Here is a 19,263-nt window from a genome sequence, read left to right as displayed (position 1 = left end):
CATGATCACTGTCGCATTGGTGGCCACGGCCACACCTAATCTCGTATCGAGACGAGTACTCCCTCTCCCTATCTCTGCAAGCGGTCAGCGGCGGATGCATAGGGGCTGGGGGGCTCCAGCCCCCCTAAAGCAAATAATTACACTCAAAATACTATAGCAAAAACATTAATTCACCATTAAAAATCCATCTCAATCCCTAACTCCATTGATTCAGCCCCCCTAATCCCCAATCCTACCTCCGCCACTGCAAGCGGTGATTGCAGTGACGGCGGCGACGCATGATGGCCGTGGAGTATATATAACAGTGCCCTTTCAAGCAGCTAGATCATCTCGTGCCTGCTGCCTAATCCAAGACCGCCTGCCTCCATCATTTGCAGATGCGTAACACCAACACAAGGCGATCTTAAATATTTTTATTTTTGACAAAGTTGCAACATACGAAGAACTAAGAGCCTACTTGGATTGCTACTGCGGCCACTATTTCGCTGGGTACCAAAATTTGTCCATCTCTCACATTTACTCTACCAAAATGTGGATAAGTTTTTTTTGCCCAACATTTAGCTAGCCAATTTTGACGTGTCAAAATTTTAGTAGCAATCCAAATGAGCCCTAAATCCTACTACTCCTAGCAGTAGTATTCAAGCCGCCGGTTTGACATCTCCATCAACCATCAGGACGCATCGGTAGCACAGTTTGTGCTTGTGCGTGTCCGTCCTGGCCGGGCCCAGCGCTTTCGTTGGCAAGAAGAGATTCTGAAGACGGATGGCGCGCGGGAACACGACCCTTGAGCCGCTTCGGACACAAGACAAGGATCGTCAACGCCTAACGCAGCGACGAATTGGCAGATTACCAACCGGGCTTTATCAATTATCCATGGTCATGCTGCTACTGGCCTACCATGCTTAGCCCTCCCTGACATGGCTACCTACAACATAATTAAGATCGCTAAAGAAATTTCTCGCAAAAAATAATGTTTTCCGGCCGGCTCCGTCGTCCTTGTATTTATACAGGGAAAAAAATGGTGACGTGCACAAACTAAAAAAGAAAAATAAAAAGTGCTACACTATACAATAGTCTCTGCACTCTGCAATTGTGCCTCTCTGCATTCTGGGCCCACACGATAACCCTGAAAACGAAAGCTAATTAGTAGCAGCACGTAATTATCCTGGTTAATTAGCGAGGACCAACGACTAATTAAACTGGCGCGGCGGACCAGTTGCCATGGCCCGGCCACCTCCTCTCTTTCTCTCTCCTCCCTTCCCTCCCCCGAAGAGAGAGAAAGCAGGAGCGTGGGAGGGAGGGAGACAGAGGGCGCACCGTTATTTTCAGCATCCCACCACCTCGCTCCACTCCTCCCTTCTCGCCGAGCCACCCGACCAATTCCCCCCCGCCCGCCCAGATCGCCGCCATTCCCCGGGAACACGGCGCCAACCGCACGTCCTCCTCCCCCTACCTACCCTCCTACCTGCGCGCGGCGGCGGGCTCGAGGTCCCGGCGGTGCTGGTCGGAGCAAGCCACAGGCGGCGGCGAGGTTGGGCCCCCGAGGTGCGGGGCTTGAGGCGGCGACGCGGGCGCTGCGGATGGGGAGGTAGAGGCACGGCGGCAGCGCGGCGGTGATTGCGGCGGCGGCGGCGGCGGGGGCAGCCATGTATTTCGCCAAGCTCGATGACTCGCCCATGTTCCGGACGCAGGTGAGAAAGGGGGCGCACGACCCCGGCGGATCTCGGTTCCCAGGCTCGCGGGGCCCGGGGCGCCCCACCTTTGCCTGGATTCGTATCGTAATCGTAGCGGCTCCCCTGCATTTTGTCGTGGCGGGCGCCGGGCTCGGCTGTTCGGGTGTTAGAATGAATAGTATTATATGAGAGGAGATAAGCCGAGAAAGTCAAGACAAGCTGAAATTGGATCAGCCGAACAGCTTTCTGCTCGCGTGTCTCCGGCCAACTTTTATTTTATTTCATTTTTTTTCCTTTGGGGGCGCGTCGTTGGCGCCGCCGCACATGGCCGCTGCTGGATTGCGGGGAGAAGCTGTTAAGTTACTGCCGATTCTCCTCCCAGGATTGTTGGTGCGCCGTGCGTGCCCGGAGTCTCCCCCATTTTTATTTAATTTTTCCTTTGAGAGTGCACGTGGAGCGCTTAATTCCTTCCTTGTGATTTGGCTTCCACGGATCGGCAGGTCAAGCGTTGTAGGCTGTGGTTTGTTTTATTGTTCGTCCATGGATTGTCGTATGCTCTTGTTTTTACACCGAGCGCCCGTGTGATGTGCCCATCTGCGCTTCTGCAGTTCTGCATTGTAGCATCTTGTTGAATTGTCACTTTGTCAGGTTTGCGTTTGCGTCGGTTTCTCTTCGGAATGATCGTGTGGATTTTCCAGGGCACCAAAAATGAGCGGTTCACAATCGGTTTGATTTCTAGAGAGAAAAAAGAACATTTTCTGATTTTTTTTAATAAGCGACATCAGGTACCAATCGTGCATAGTGCTGCGAGTGTAAGTGCATCTTTGTCTTTTAGTATGATGTCTTTTATTTTGACACAGAATGTGAGCTTTTGTTAACACTTGACACAATGAGATATAGACAGCTTAATCTAATTTCAGGAGTTGGTTCAAATTTGATGTGAATTCTTCACAATAACAAATGCGCTTCTTTCGAGAGTAATGCACATTCAATGGGGACCTAGGCAACTAGAATCTTTTTGTCTTTTTGATATCTGTATCAGTCCACATTGGTGCGTAACCACTTCCCTTGTCAATCTTTGGGGAACTAGACACGGTGGTTTTGTTGGTTGAGCTTCTGTTTCTTTAGATGAAACTATTTCTAATTTTCTATAATATAGTGTCATATATTTGCATCTTATTCACTTTGATGTTTTTTCAAATGAAATAATAGGTCTTCCCTTCTGTGAATGGGCTCATGTAAGGTTTTGAGTTTGAAATATGTTGCTGAACAGTGCGAAAAATTGCTTCTTCAAAGAGATTCCTTAATGCTATCCAATTTAGCAGGCATTTTTGTAAGAAAGAAATTATGTATTTTACATTCAATTCCAAATCATTAATACTGGTTGTATTCATGGATGAAACCTTGCCTCCTCTGATTGTGAATAACTGTATGTACCTTTTTGTCATCCTGAAAACAGATACAGTCACTTGAGGAGAGTGCTGAATTGCTGAGAGAGAGATGTTTGAAATTCCATAAAGGTTGCCGCAAGTATACGTAAGTGATCATTCCAAGCCCATTAATGTATTATCTTACAGGGAAGTATGTTTGAGCTGACTCCCCTACTTTATGCCTTTTTTTGTTTCAGTGAAGGACTAGGGGAAGCATATGATGGAGACATTGCATTTGCAAGCTCACTTGAAATATTTGGAGGAGGCCACAATGATCCAATTAGTGTTGCTTTTGGTGGTTAGTCATGTTATCCTTTTCTCCTGATTATTGCAATAGCATTTACAAACTTACCTACGTGTGACATAGAACTTATTTTTATTATTCTTTCATATTGCATAGTTGTTGTGGAAACCATGTCCTGGTGCATGGAAAAAAATAATGACTTATTCTTCAGCATTTTTCACCGTTCTTTTATTTGAGTTCCTTTGTTTTGGAACTGACTTGTTTTACTTGTTTTTCCCTACATTCCCCACATAAGAGTAGAGTGGAGCTTAGTGTTGTCAGTTCCTCTACTAATCATACTGAATGTTTATCTCCTTTCCAGGACCTGTCATGAACAAATTTACAATTGCCTTGAGAGAAATTGGGACATACAAGGAAGTCCTGCGCTCCCAGGTAGTGCATGTCTTATTTAGAATGTCATTATACATACCAGACGATATTAATGGCGTTGAATTATCGTGCTACTTTAAGTTTCTCATTCCTTTCTCTGTACACTTTTCATGTAATAACTTGGTCTCCCTTGTATCATTTCATGTTGCAACTACAAAGTCCTATGATATTCGATGTTCCTTTGTTGAAAATCCAGCTTATCTCATTTCATGGTATATCGAACTTTTATTAATTTAGGTGGTCTAATTTCTGATTCTGTTTTGTGGCAGGTTGAGCACATGTTGAATGACAGATTGCTGAATTTTGTGGATATTGATTTGCATGATGTGAAGGTACTAGTTTTTTTGCTATTAACACAAAATCGTGAAATCACTTTGAGGATAATTGAATGACACAAATTTTCTGTTTAATACATTTTCAGGATGCTCATAAGCGTTTTGACAAGGCTAGCCTCGTATATGACCAGGCAAGTTATCTTATTATACTGTTTAGTGTTTGTAATTTATTCATTATTTTTGTGTCATAAATTAAGGCAACGACTTTCTTCTTTCCTCACGCATGAATATTTTGTGTGTTTCATCTGGGCAATGACGTATATACGATTTCTGTGATGTCTGTTTGGCAATTGATTATGAGTTATCTGATTGCAGTTGAGAATCGTTGTAAGCTAGGTGTTTTCATCTTTTTCGCTGATATGCTGTTCTTTCATAATTTATCCGCAATACTTGCTTTGTTGCATAATTGCAATGTTATTTCATTTCAATTTTTTAGTGAGAGTATACTATTAACTTGTGAACTGGCTATTTTGGTTATAGATTCGTGAGAAGTACCTATCATTGAAGAAAGGCACAAGGCCGGACATAACAACTGCGATTGAGGATGTAAAAGATCTTTCTTGTTCAACATTTGAGGCAGTTGCCTCCTCCTAACTAACTACTAACTAACTTGCATCTGTTAATATCCAGGAGCTCCACAGTGCTAGATCTTCATTTGAGCAAGCTCGTTTCAACCTGGTACAGGCTTCATTGCCCCTTATTTTTCTCCTTAGTTTCTCACTCTGTGCTTATCATGCCATTGTCTGCCATATCTATGTCAATCTGTCAGGTCACATCACTTTCCCACATTGAATCAAAGAAGAGATTTGAATTTTTGGAGGCTGTTAGTGCTACGATGGACTCACATCTTCGATATTTCAAACAAGTACCGCATTGTATATTTTACCTTATGGTGTAGCTATGTTATGCACGAAATGAGATTAATCCTATAATTTCTGTTCATCAGGGATATGAATTATTGCATCAAATGGAGCCATATATTAATCAGGTAACTGTTGAAACATTTCCCTTGTATATTATAGTATTGTTAGCTTGTTCTGCATTTGAATGCTTTATTCCAGTAGTTGCATAGCTCTAACATGTAAATATTGCGCCCCAATATTTCTGTTTCAAGTCATCAGTTACGACTTGACTTGTTTACTAGTTGTCTTGTATGCCAAGAAGTTCTGAGTCTGATCTGCCATTCATTGTCATTGTGTTCCACACAAAGTACCGTGACCTTCACATGGGTCCAGTTCTTCATTGCTTTCTGCACCTTTTTCTCGAACGCGCAGGAGGGCTGCGCATTAATATATTAAGAAGAAAATTGCTGTCTGCACCTCTGCAGTCACTTCTATACACTGATGTTGTTCTTTATGTGAAAACAAATTTAGGCGATCAAAAATATTGGATCTAAGTCATCACCACTTCCTATAAGGAATAGTTACATGGATAATTTTTTTTTATAAGAACAGGCTCTATTGATTTTTGTGTAAAATATATTCTATAGAAGGTTGACTGGTGCTTACCCCATTGATTAACTCTCTCTTTATGTTGAATCTCCTTGTTATGTTACTGCCATTAGAGCCAAAACTTTTACCTTGCCAACCAGCCATGCTAACAGGGAATTTGTTATCTAAGGGCTTACTGATTACACCCTACTTGATTGACAACTCTTAAAGTCAACGTTGCTTTTCCATTTCACATTTATCATAGTTATTTACTAGTATTACTAGGTAAAGCGATGGGCCCTGATGGTATCCCCATTGAGGTGTGGAGATGCCTAGGAGATAGAGCAATAGTATGGTTAACTAAGCTTTTTAATCTTATTTTTCGGTCAAACAAGATGCCCGAAGAATGGAGGAGAAGTATATTATTACCTATCTTCAAAAACAAGGGCGATGTTCAAAATTGTACTAACTACCGTGGGATTAAGCTGATGAGCCATACGATGAAGCTTTGGGAGAGGGTTATCGAGCATCGCCTAAGAAGAGTGACAAGTGTGACCCAAAACCAATTTGGATTCATGCCTGGAAGGTCAACCATGGAGGCGATTTTCTTAATACGACAATTGATGGAGAGATATAGGGAGCAGAATAAGGACTTGCACATGGTCTTCATTGACCTTGAGAAGGCTTATGACAAAGTACCGAGAAATGTCATGTGGTGGGCCTTGGAGAAGCACAAAGTCCCAACTAAGTACATTACCCTCATTAAGGATATGTACAAGGATGCGACGACGTTTGTCGGGACATGTGATGGCAACACCACTGACTTTTCTATTAACATAGGCCTACACCAGGGGTCAGCATTGAGCCCTTATTTATTTGCTGATGATGTGGTGCTAGTTGACGAGAGTAGGGCAGGGGTTAATAGGAAGTTAGAGCTGTGGAGACGCACGTTAGAGTCGAAAGGGTTCAGACTCAGTAGGACCAAGACCGAGTACATGATGTGCGATTTCAGTGCGACTAGGCATGAGGGGGGAGACGTTAGTTTAGATGGGCAAGTGGTGGTCCAGAAGGATACTTTTCGGTATTTAGGATCGGTGCTACAAAAGGATGGCGACATTGATGAAGATGTTAGGCATAGAATTTCAGCTGGCTGGTTGAAATGGCGGCAAGCTTCTGGCATCCTTTGTGATAAGAGGGTGCCACAAAAGCTAAAAGACAAATTCTATAGGACAGCAATTCGTCCGGCGATGTTATACGGTGCTGAATGCTGGCCTACAAAAAGGCGACATGTCCAGCAACTGAGTGTAGCAGAGATGCGGATGTTGCGGTGGTTTTGCGGGCACACAAGGAGGGATAGAGTCCGGAACGAAGTTATTCGGGATAGGGTCGGGGTGGCACCAATTGAGGAGAAACTTACCCAACATTGGCTGAGATGGTTTGGACATGTCCAACGAAGGCCTCCTGAGGCGCCGGTGTGTAATGGGGTTCTTGAGCGGGTCGATAATGTAAAGAGGGGTAGAGGTAGACCTAAACTGACGTGGGATGAGTCGGTTAAGAGAGACCTTAAGGATTGGAATATTTCTAAAGAGATAGCTTTGGATAGGAGCGCTTGGAGACTAGCTATCAATGTACCTGAACCTTGAACTTATTTCTTTCGGGTTTCATCTCTAGTCTACCCCAACTTGCTTGGGAAAAAAAGGCTATGTTGTTGTTGTTGTTTATAACCAAAAGTTTATTATGCTGCTGCGCTGTCCGTGAATTTCATTGTAACAGATATTTGTTTAGTTAGGCTTTCTTTCATTAAGATGAGCACAATTTTAATTGTTTCTTCAACAATGTTGGTTCTACTTAAACGACTTATAATATGATGATGACAGATTTTCCCCCCCCTTCAACCTGTTTCTGAATTCTTCTGCAGGTCCTTGCTTATGCTCAGCAATCAAGAGAAAGGGCAAACAAGGAACAAGCTTCTCTTGTGGAGAGGATGCATGAGTACAAAAGGCAGATAGACCGGGAAAGTCGGTCTTCTGTAAATGGTTTGAGCGATTGTTACAATGGTGATGGAATACAGACAATTGGTAGAAGTTCACATAAAATGATTGAGGCAGTGATGCAGACAGCCTCAAAAGGCAAGGTAAGACATTCTGATCCACTGGGGGAAAGCAAGTATGGCAATTTTAAAAAGAAAGAAAGTTAGCATCGTGATTTACTATTCCAGGTTCAGACCATTCGTCAAGGTTACCTTTCAAAGAGATCATCAAACTTGAGAGCTGACTGGAAAAGAAGGTTCTTTGTACTTGATAGTCGAGGAATGTTGTACTACTATCGCAAACAAATTACTAGGCCACCTGTAAGTCTCCATCGTAACATTTGGCGTTGAAATAATTAAGTTGGCATGATATTTTTATGCATGCATGATATATATCCAGTCCTATCCTCTTCCCAACCATTTGCATTTGATCTTATAGGGTGGTTGTTCCATCCAAAGAGGCGTTAACCCCCCTGAACATGGTTCTGGGTTGTTGAGCAGATTGTTCTCTTCTCATTACCATGGTATTATACATGATGATAAGTCTGTTGCACGGCATACTGTAAATTTGTTGACATCAACAATTAAAGTTGATGCAGAGCAATCAGATCTGAGGTTCTGCTTCAGAATTATTTCACCTACAAAGGTCTACACACTGCAGGTATAGCATAAAATTATGGAGAAGACTGCCTTAGTGAATGTAATTAAGTCTTTTATACTTAATGAACACATTTAAACAGGCAGAGAGTGCAATAGATCAGATGGATTGGATTGAAAAAATAACTGGTGTTATTGCCTCCCTGCTGACCTCCCAATCCCCAGAACAGGTCAGTAATGAAGAATCTTGGTTTTGATTGTTGATTTATTGAATTCAGTTTACCAATACTCCGCTGTTCCGATTCAGTTTTTGTTGTTAAGCCCTAAGGGCAGTGGCCATGACAGGAGTACCAGTGAGAGTAGCTCCTTTACTAGTTCAGTGGAATTTGAACCTTCCACAATCGATGATTTAATACTGGAGAAGTATTCTGCAAATGGGCAGCATGATGTTAGAGGCACACATCATCACAGAACCAACATGAAACCTGAAAAACCAATTGACTTGCTTAGGAAAGTCGACGGCAATAATATGTGTGCTGACTGTGGTGCTTCAGAACCTGATTGGGCATCTCTAAACCTTGGCGCCCTTCTTTGCATAGAGTGTTCTGGGGTGCACAGAAATCTTGGAGTCCATATATCAAAGGTAACTGCAAATCTATATCTGTTATAATTTTTTTTAAATAAAAATGCCTGTTTATCTTGATGGGTCATGCATATAGATTGATTGCTGGATGCATTTAGTCTTTGAAGTCTACAAGTTGTTTCAGTTTGAGCATGACATCACCTAATTTAGGGCTCTGGTGCATTGGTGCTATCACATCTACAGATGTGACACACTTTTCGCTATTTAGAGATGGACATGATTGTACTTTTACTTAGAAAGGAGCATTAAAACTTCTCTATCAAAATGAAAATTCTCCTATGCGCATATGTTAGGTGCCCATACGCGCAAATAAATTGTTCTCTGTATTTCTAATATAAACCTGAAACCCGAAACTATTACTTCCAAACTTCTTATAGCTGAGTATCATTTTTCCCTTGCTATTTTAGGATAGGTATGGATTTATTTTGATGCAGAATAGTAACTAAAATACATGCATCTCATTTCAGGTAAGATCTCTGACACTTGATGTCAGAGTTTGGGAGCCATCTGTAATCAATCTCTTTCAGTCATTAGGCAACATGTTTGTCAACAATATTTGGGAAGAGATGTTACCTTCATCGAATAATGGTCGTCCTGATGATAATTTAAGGTGATATTATTGTAGGTTCTTTGTAAAGTATTCGCTGTCTTCTCTACTGTTCTCAAGTAACAAACTTTCGACCTTGTTTTCTTTTGCAGTGCTGATGGATCGGACTCATCACATTACCTCTCTGTTAGAAAGCCTAAACACAAAGATGCTTTCTCTGCCAAAGAGAAGTTTATTCATGCCAAGGTAGTCACCACATTTTTCAACTGCATGTATTCCTTTCTTCTTTAGCAAATGGATGGGATGTCTAAACCAAGTTGTCTCAAAGGATCCCAATGCTAAGAATGATTGTTATGAACTTATGACTCCTTATGGTTTACTACATAGAGAACTCTAGTCTAGATATGGGCATTACCAATTAGGTTGTGCTGCTAGTTCTGGACTACCTTTATTGATCTAAGTCCTTTCCATATAAGAAGGCTTTAGCAGCATCCACATGTTCATTTCTTTTAAATGTTCTGTTTCACCCAGATCATATAAATTAGTTTCCATTGCACAAATATTTGTGAACCATACGAAATTCTTTGCTTACATCGCCACTTGTGATAATAAAATTTCACCTGATCCTGATGATCTACTACACATGTTTTTTAGTGTGTTTGTTTTTATAACTGTTTTCCGCAAGAACCTGTTCCATGATCTTAGCAGCAGATTCCAGACCTCATAAAGATGAATCAAGGGTGTTAATATTGAGGCTAACTTAGACTTTTGTAGAGACAACATGCCCCTATATATAGCTTAGAGTTGATAGGATGGTTTTATTTAGTTTTATTGACTTATATACAGCACCTTCTTTTTCCTCATAAATTTTGATCCACATCACGGATATCTTATTATAAATGCTATTCATGAACTGCATAATTTATTCTTTGTGATGATGTGAAGAGTCAAAATTAATGATAAAAAGAGAAAAAAATAAGGTTCGACCTGCAAACAACTAACACTGATGTACTCACTGCATTATCTTTGTGGGTATCTTGATCAGTACTCTTGTCAGTCAAAAAACAAGTGTCATTCAAGAATGTGTTCAGTCAAACTACTCTAACTTCGACAGATTTCATATTTATTAATATTATGATCAGCATTGCGAGACGATGAAAGTAGAGAATGCAATGGGTACCCGAAACCTGATGGGTTTTTTACCCTATTAGGGTATAGGCATGGGTTAATCTCCTGACCCAAGTTTAGGGGCACAGGTTCATTCCTATAGTGCCCGAACTGTAAACCCATGTGTTTTTTAAACCCAGTCCAACCTAGCGCTTACTGTCATTTTATTTTGTGTACTTGATACTTGATGATACTGTGGTCACTTGAAGTTTTGAACTCATTACTTGTAGTTTTATTCCCTTCAATACTTCCTGTGGTTAACTATGAACTTGTTGCTCATTATGTATTTTTTAACTATGAACTTGTTACTCATTATGTTAAACTTGCCTCTGTTGGATGCTTAAATTGAACATGGTTTCATGATGCAAAGAACATGTATGGCCATTAACAAGCTGCCAACATGGTAGAGGTGCAACTATGTAGGGCTGATGTTGAGCACGGGCGACCCATGAGTACCCGTCAACCTGACGGGCTCGGGTTTGGGCAACATTTTATGCCCATCATGGGTATGGGTTTTTTAATAGGTTTAGGTTGTTTTCATGGACACAGATTTGGAATGGCTAAACCCAGCAGGTTTGTGTCCATTGCCATCTCTAGATAAAAGTTAGCTTGTCTCAAAACTAGCTTGCAATAATGTTTTTTTTATGCCTCAGCACTTAGCTGTGAGCCTGTGACAGAGGGAGGATGCATTCTTGGCAAGATGCTTGAACTTTCATAACAAGTTTCTTTCGGCACTAGCCAATTGGTCATCAACAATCAATTGATTGCATGCCCATGAAACCATCAGAAAATCATACTGCATGAACCGGATCTGTATAGCTTTATCTCATGGTTTCATGTGTATATTATAGGCCTATTTGAAGATCTTCAATTCGAACATATACTTAGGATCATATATCCCAATGCGGTAAGCTGACCTTTTTTCTTTTATGGTGTGAATGTTCCAGTATGTAGACAAAGAATTCATACGGAACCATAGCATGGATGAGAGTCACCTAGCTCAGCAGATGTGGAATAGTGTAGCTGCGAATGACAAGAAAGCTGCATACAGTCTCATTGTGAGATCACGTGCGAACGTAAATTTTGTTTGGGGAGATATGCATTCTAGTTCATGTTTGACTCTTGGAAAAGCACTTCAATTAGAGCAACCAGCTTTGACACCTGATGGAAGTCCTAGATTTTTCGATTGCAATTCTCATGACAAGATTTCTCCAAGAGAGTCCCTTTCCCCTGCTAGCACAAGTTCACGCACAGATGACATGGAGGACAGTTGTGAAGGTTTCTCCTTGCTTCATCTTGCATGCCGTGTTGCAGATGTTGGGATGGTTGAATTACTATTGCAGTATGGCTCTAGTGTAAATATGACTGATTCAAAGGGTCGAACACCCCTTCATCACTGCATTTTGAAAGGAAGACATCAGCATGCCAAGCTTCTCCTCTCCAGGTATGCAAGAATCTGATAACTCAGGAATTTGATCTTGCACTGGATGTTTGCTTTGTCAAAAGGGCTTATGTGAATCACTGCTAGTATGACACTATATATCATCAGAGCTCTGTTTTGCTTGGTGACTGGGAATGATCCTGGAAAGCAGCAAAAATGCAAATACACATCTCATTTCTGTGTTTTGTTTCTATGCAGAGGGGCCGATTCACAAGCCATGGATCGAGATGGTAGAACAGCATTACAGTATGCAATTGATGGTGGAACAAGCGATGAAGATATTCTTATTTTGTTAGAGGACCATAGTAGATAATCTTGCAATCACACCTTCAGAAAATCAAAGCCCCCCTCTTGGTGTGGTCGACTCAGCTAACATGGCTCCAGTTCCGCCCGCTCCCAGCTTGTCTTGCAGATAATCCAAAGTTTGTGGCATGAAAGCAGTTTATGTATATGTCGTTCTGGATGGAGCTTCCTCAACATGGCGTGCCTATTGTTGTTCTTCATTTTTATCCATTTTTTCTTCGTTAGAATCAGTGGTCCTTATTTAATCATCTGGCAAGCGATTTGGTTTTGTTTGCAGATGATGTATAGTAGTAAGCCTGTAAATGGAGTTGGTCATCTTTCTTCATGAAGTAGCTGCCCTTCTGATGAAAGATGATTGTACATATCGAGATGTGCCATTGTGATCTATGGTGTGGACATACAAGGCAGTTGTGCCTCGCTCAATCAAAGTAGATTGCATTGTTTTCTGAGGGATCCTTTCATAGAGTTTTTTTTTTGTTAAAACACAGTACAAATACTCATGAGGGCTCGCACATTCTACCCTTACAAAGGTCCACCTACAAATGTTCAACAAGAATACATTGCAAAGAACATGAAGATTTAAATGTTCAACAAGAATACATTGCAAAGAACAAAAGGACTGAAAGAAAAACTGCATAATCCCTAAGAAGTTTGGCAGTTTAATTTTTGATTTCTTACGTTTTTCTCACATGGCACTGGCAGACTTAAGGTTTACTGTTTACTGAATTTAGGTGGATCATTGCGGCCAACTGCTACTGAAGGGTAGTAGTAGGTCAGACACGAAACGTCACGCGCACTACCTTCTTTTCCCGCCGTTTTCTTTATTGATTGAAAGGCTCATTAGTTTTTTAAATAGCCCACTAGTTTTTTTTTTTAAAAAACTCACTAGTTTTTTTTAAAAGCCCACTACCTAGCACCAGCAGTGTCACGGCCCACGGGCCGACTGGCCGCGCGGGTTATTGTAGCGCACGGCTTGCCGCACAGCCTTCTTAGTCCTAAACTGGAAACGGTAAGGGAGCCGAACCAGCTTAAATAGCCGGTCCCTAGGAAGCTAGTAACTCCGGTTCGAACTTTTTGCGCGAAGCGAGGACGAAAGCGCAAGAGAGTTATTTAGCAGGTGTGGTTTACTCAACGTGCAGAGTAGATCTTAGCCGTTATCCCGGGCCGGGTCGTTACAGGGGTATTAGAGCCATACTCTCGCGGTTTCACGCTACGTACGGGCAGAAGTGCGCGTACATGAACACGTTGTGCGTGTGGGGACACGGATGCCATCGGCATGAGTGGACGGACACACACATGGGCTGCTGGCAGTGAACCCACAAACGTGACACATGAGATCGTTAGCACTAGATGTATGAGACGTGGTCAAGAGAGGAGATCCTACTCTTTTGTCTCATATGGGTAAGCTGGTTCGACGGGGACGTCGAATCCTAACGGGGGAGATTGTCACGGCCCACGGGCCGATTGGGCCGCGCGGGTTAGACGGGGACGTCGAATCCTAACGGGGGAAGATTGTCACGGCCCACGGGCCGACTGGGCCGCGCGGGTTACTGAAGTGCCGCGGCACAGCCTCCTTAGTCCCAAATTGGAAACGGTGAGGGAGCCGAACCAGCTTAAATAGCCGGTCCTTGGGAAGCTAGTAACTCCGGTTCGAACCTTTTGCGCGAAACGAGAACAAAAACGCAAAAGAATTATTTAGCAGGTGTGGTTTACTCAATGTGCAGAGTACATCTTAGCCGTTATGCTGAGCGGGTCGTTACAAGCAGCCCAGCACCCGATTGAAGCCTCGACCTCTCTCTCGCTTCCCCCGGCGGACGGCGCGCACGCGGCCGGCAGAGAAGTGAAATCCATCGCGGCAAGGGCGCCGCCCATGGCTGAGATGCTGCTCCTCCCCGTGGTGCGCGGCGTGCTCGGCAAGGCCGCCGACGCGCTCGTCCAGAAGGTCACCGCCATGTGGGGCGTCGACGACCACCGCCGCGACCTGGAGCTCAAGCTGTTGTACGTGCAGTCCCTGCTGGCCGACGCCGAGGCGAAGGCGGAGGCGGAGACTGAGGCCGGCCGCGCCGTCAAGGGGTGGATGAGGGAGCTCAAGGCCGCCGCGTACCAGGCCGACGACGTCCTCGATGACTTCCAGTACGAGGCACTGCGCCGCGAGGCCCAGAACCTTCGATCTACCACCGGCAAGGTACTGGATTTCTTCAGCTCTAGGAATCGACTCGTGTTCCGTCATAAAGCGAGCAGGGACCTCAAGAACGTGCTGGGCAAGATCGACAAGCTGGTGAAGGATATGCAGAACTTTGGTCTCTGCTGCAGCGCGAGCCAGAGGCGCCACAACCTCTGAATCGGCAGACGCACTCTACACTAGACGAATCTGCGGAAATCTTTGGAAGAGACGATGACAAGGCGGTGGTGGTGAAGCTGTTACTGGGCCAGAAGGATCAGCAGAGCGTGCAGGTGTTGCCCATCATTGGAATGGGAGGTTTGGGCAAGACCACACTAGCAAAGATGGTGTACAATGACTGCAAAGTTCAGAAGCACTTTGATTTGATGATGTGGCACTGCATGTCTGAAAACTTCAAAGCTACTACTGTTGTGAGGTCCGTTATTGAGCTTGCTACAAATGGAAGATGTTGCCTGACACCATGGAGCTGCTTCGAAAGAGACTGCAGGAAGTCATTGGCCGCAAAAGGTTTCTATTAGTTCTTGACGATGTGTGGAATGAAGACCAGGTCAAGTGGCAGGACAATCTGAAGCCACTACTGTGTTTTTCTATTGGTGGGTCGGAAAGCATGATAGTTGTCACAAGTCGAAGCTGGCAGGTTGCCTCTATAATGGGCACTCTTCCACCATATGAGCTTGCATGCCTCAGTGAAGATGATTCATGGGAGTTGTTCTCAAAGAAAGCATTTAGTAAGGGAGTGGAAGAGCAAGAAGAGTTCACAACAGTCGGCAAACTTATCAACAAGTGCAAGGGGCTACCTCTTGCTTTGAAGACAATGGGAGGGTTGATGAGTTCAAAACATCGAATCAAGGAATGGGAGGCTATTGCTGAAAGCAATAGGGGTGGCAACAATGAAGTACTGTCCATTCTAAAACTGAGCTACATGCACTTGACATCTGAAATGAAGCAGTGCTTTGCCTTCTGTGCAGTTTTCCCTAAGGACTATGAGATGGATAAGGATAGGTTGATCCAACTGTGGATGGCGAACAATTTTATTCATGCTGAGGAATCAACAGGTTTGGCAGAGAAAGGTGAATTTGTTTTCAATGAGTTGTTGTGGAGGTCATTTATCCAAGACGTGAATGTCAAGATAATTGATATATATAGTATTTATTCGTACAAGGAAATTAGATGTAAAATGCATGATTTAATGCATGACTTAGCAAAGGATATCACATATGAGTGTGCTTTTGCAGAAGAATTGATTCAGCATAAAGCTTCAGTAAACAATGTACATCACATGCAGTTCCCATTGGATGAATCGGATGAAATCACAGGATTAATGAAAGGCTCGCTATCTCTCCGAACTTTATTAGCTCAAAAATCAAAGCACACAGATCTTAAGGAGTTAAATCTGACATCAGTAAGAGCGATATGTTGCCTATACGACGCAAATGTTATTCATAGGCTCATAAATACGACACATTTAAGATACCTTGATCTTTCTGAATCAGTAACTGTTAGATTGCCAAATTCAATTTGTATGTTGTACAACTTGCAATCATTGAGGCTCAATAATTGTTGTAGTCTACTATTTTTACCGGAAGACATGAAAAATATGACGCAGCTCACCCATATGTATCTGTTGGGATGTATTAACTTGGAGCGGATGCCTCCAAAGCTTAGTCTGCTACACAACCTCTTCACATTGACATCATTTATTGTGGACACTGGAGATGGCTTTGCTATCGAGGAGCTCAAAGACTTGAGACTGTTAGGATTAAATCTAACAGAAACTTAGCACTGACTTAACCAAGATCACTAATCCAACAGTAGATCATCTCTAGTACATTAACTAATGCGGAATAGATTAGATTCGGTCTTATACCAGCAGTAGTGGTGTCCATGGCGTCGCTGGAAGTTGGTGTAGACGTGACGACATCAACGGTGTTGATGGCGTCGGAGATGTAGCGCAGGCGCTCCTTGAGCGTCCTGGCGGTGTAGCGGCGACCTTCAGGACGCCACCGGCACTGCCCCGGAGGTGGTGCTCGCGCTTCTGAGCCTTCCAGTGCTCTGATTGATTGGTGGATGGTGGAAATGATTAGGTTACTAACCCTGGGGTTGACCCCCTTTTATTTATAAGCATTGTAGGCCCAAGGCCGAGCCCAATGCGCTTAGGATTACCTCCCGATCAAGGTAATCGCGGATAGGTTCCTGGGAACCGATCCCTAAAGTCACGGGATGAGATATCTGTAACACCTCCGGTGTTTAGCACTATTTTAAACACGCAATTAACATTTAAGGACCAAGTTAATTACATCAGGCTTTTCATATACGTATATGTATATATGCATATGTGCAAGTGTACGCGTGCAGTGACATATACATTACTTTAATTTTCAAATCAATCCACTCGTGCCTATGAAATTGAGAAGGGACCTTTCCCTTATCTTAATTAACAAATGACTAGTTGGAATCTAGGGGAGAAAATAAAATTTTGCACATGAAATGATAAGTCATTCGAATCACGGTTTTTGGAAATTCAAAATAATTTTTAAACCATAACTCGAATGAAATTTTGCCCAACACGAAAATTGTAAATCGTTGAATTTCCTACAACTTTGATGTTCACCGTTTTTCGAGTTTCAATACAAAAATTTGAATTATTTTGAGTCAAACTCGGTTGACCCTCCTCTCTCTCTTTCTTCTCTCTCCCTCCTCTGTTTTCCCTGCCTACGGCAGAGCTAGCGGCGCTAGGCCTGCCGCAGCTCGCTGCGCCGTCCCGGCGAGTACTGCCCGGCCATGAGTAGGCTGCACGCCCCGCTGACCTTCCCTCCCATCCCATCATCGCTGCAGCACGCCTCCTCCTCGCTGCGCCCCTGCTCGGCTTCGATGGTGCTCCGCGACGCCGCCGTGGCGACAAACGAGCACGCCATGGCGCACGCGCCTGCCCGAGCCGCTGCCCGCGGCCGACCTTCAATGCCGCGCGCCGCTGACACCCCCAGCCCTCCAGTAGCTCCATCCCCTCCCTTGGCTCGCTATAACAGGGCACAGACCCCTGCTCGCGCACGGACAGAACGCCGCACGCCATTAACATCGCTGCCAGCTCACCGTCGACCTCCTCAGTCCGCCCGTCCCCCACCAAAACCGACGCCCCAAACCGCTCCCCCTCGGCCTCCTGGTCCTTGCTGACCCAATCCCCATCGCCTAGGACCGCCAGTGCACCACCGCCGCCGCCGCCGCCATGGCCGCCGACCCTCCATAGCCCGCCGCGGAACCCCCTCCTCCACCCCACCTCGCCCCCAACGGATCCCCTAGCCACCTTCCTCGTGCCTCGGTGAAGCTTCTCAGCCAGCTCGCCGCCGTCCAGACCCACCGGACCACCGCCGCCGCCGCCATCCGCCGTCGCCGGAGCTCCTGCTCCGCGGAGGGCTCGCCTCGGGCCAACCCAGCCCGCGCCAAGCACCCCAACGGGTAGCACTCGCCACCCTCGTGCCTCTTCCCCGGCCGCCCGCCGCCTCCTCTGTTCCAACTCCGGCTAGGGGTATATTTGTAAGCCCCCAAATCATTCCAGGGGCCTAGATGCAAGATTTTGTTTTCATTTTCTTTTGTTTTCAAAAACAGCAAACTTGTAAAATCAATAATAAATCACATAAAAATCGTAAAAATGTAAACTTAAATTTTCTGGAATCCGTGTGACTAGATCTACAACTTTTATTACATGCACTTTTTCTTTTGCTCATTAGTTTTGGATTTATTTAAAATACAAAGAATAGGTAGCTTTTATTGTATCTCAAGTTATATGCATGTTATGGTTCTGATTTTTTGACAGTGTTGTATTACCAAATATTATGGCTCTGTGTAAAAATTTCATGACCATAGGAGATATCTAGCTCTAGGTTTTAATAGATCTTGATTTATGCCTAGGTTAAATAATTTTATTTATACAAGTTGTTCTGGTATGTTTCATGAGTTCAAACGTTTATAGTAACTTTACTTTGGTCTCTAATTGCTGTAGAAAAAGTTTGAGAATTTTTAGTTAAGCCTAACTGTGCTAAATGATTTTGGGTAGTGACAAATACATTAAATCATGAAAAATAGTTTCTCTATCTATAAAAATCTGATATTTTTACCAGATCTGGTATTTTTGTACTGAATATTTCTGGAAAAATATGAACCTCTGAAACTTAGTAGAACTACCTGTAGAAATTAGTTTTCTATACTTCAGTTGTACATTGTTCTATTTTTCATGACCTGTGTGATGCTTAAGTAAATGTGAAAATTTTACACCGATCTCATATTTAGGTAAGAAACGTTAAGTAAAAGTTTCATTACCAGTAATTTCATGGTTTGACCTGTACAATTTATTTTTGTTTCTAGTAGTAGCAGTTTACGCTAGTTTTGATAATTAATATACTTGATGAAAATGGCTGAAAATTTGACAGAAAGTTGTACTCACGTAGTGTGCTTTGCATAAAAATTTCACCTTTAGAATTTATCCCTAGTAGCAGTTTTATTTAACCCATGCTCACTTTTGAAAAATGGCAATTCTAAGATTACAACTCCTACTTGCTTAATGAGTTTAGTGAAATTTAATAACTACTCAATTAATGAATGCCCATGTAACGATAGTAAGGTCATTCCATAGTTATAACTTGAGTGGTGTTGTAAATAGTTATATATCTTTTACCATCAATGCAACTCATGCATGAGCATTTCATATAGATACGACTACTCTCGCTGACGGTACGTACGAGCTGGTGCCGGAGTCCGAGAGTGAGCAGCGTGAAGCTCAAGTGAATCTAACTGAAGCCACTGAAGACCCGAACCAAGT

The 19,263-nt window shown here is 43.4% G+C and overlaps 1 protein-coding gene and 1 pseudogene across 2 annotated transcripts; both read left to right on the top strand.

Moving 5' to 3' along the window:
- The first annotated feature begins 1,221 nt into the window (after window positions 1–1,221).
- On the top strand, window positions 1,222–12,717 carry LOC120678407 (ADP-ribosylation factor GTPase-activating protein AGD3-like). 2 transcript variants are annotated; one of them, XM_039959588.1, is made up of 19 exons: window positions 1,222–1,691; window positions 3,133–3,209; window positions 3,301–3,401; window positions 3,709–3,779; window positions 4,046–4,108; window positions 4,198–4,242; window positions 4,592–4,657; window positions 4,742–4,789; window positions 4,881–4,976; window positions 5,058–5,099; window positions 7,460–7,675; window positions 7,760–7,891; window positions 8,010–8,231; window positions 8,311–8,397; window positions 8,475–8,810; window positions 9,278–9,420; window positions 9,510–9,603; window positions 11,472–11,968; window positions 12,164–12,717. In XM_039959588.1, exons 1-19 carry the CDS (start codon window positions 1,647–1,649, stop codon window positions 12,276–12,278), a joined length of 2,496 nt encoding a protein of 831 aa, XP_039815522.1. In that variant the 5' UTR covers window positions 1,222–1,646; the 3' UTR covers window positions 12,279–12,717. The 2 variants fall into 2 exon arrangements, with proteins under 2 accessions (XP_039815522.1, XP_039815521.1); XM_039959587.1 differs by lacking the exon at window positions 1,222–1,691 and adding an exon at window positions 2,880–3,006.
- A 1,348-nt stretch (window positions 12,718–14,065) lies between these two features.
- On the top strand, window positions 14,066–15,149 carry LOC120677287 (annotated as a pseudogene).
- The last annotated feature ends 4,114 nt before the right edge of the window (window positions 15,150–19,263 follow it).

The sequence above is a fragment of the Panicum virgatum genome, chromosome 6N (genome assembly GCF_016808335.1).
Source record: "Panicum virgatum strain AP13 chromosome 6N, P.virgatum_v5, whole genome shotgun sequence".
NCBI classification, from domain to species: domain Eukaryota; kingdom Viridiplantae; phylum Streptophyta; class Magnoliopsida; order Poales; family Poaceae; genus Panicum; species Panicum virgatum.
The sequence above is the reverse complement of the archived record's forward strand: the minus strand, read 5'-3'. Positions and strand labels throughout refer to the sequence as shown.

Coding starts and splice junctions, on each gene's coding strand:
- LOC120678407 (XM_039959587.1), top strand. CDS start 2,902: ATGGGCTCATGTAAGGTTTTGAGTTTGAAATATGTTGCTGAACAGTGC. Junction 4,109..4,197: donor TTGATTTGCATGATGTGAAG/GTACTAGTTTTT, acceptor ATACATTTTCAG/GATGCTCATAAGCGTTTTGA. Junction 5,100..7,459: donor TGGAGCCATATATTAATCAG/GTAACTGTTGAA, acceptor ATTCTTCTGCAG/GTCCTTGCTTATGCTCAGCA.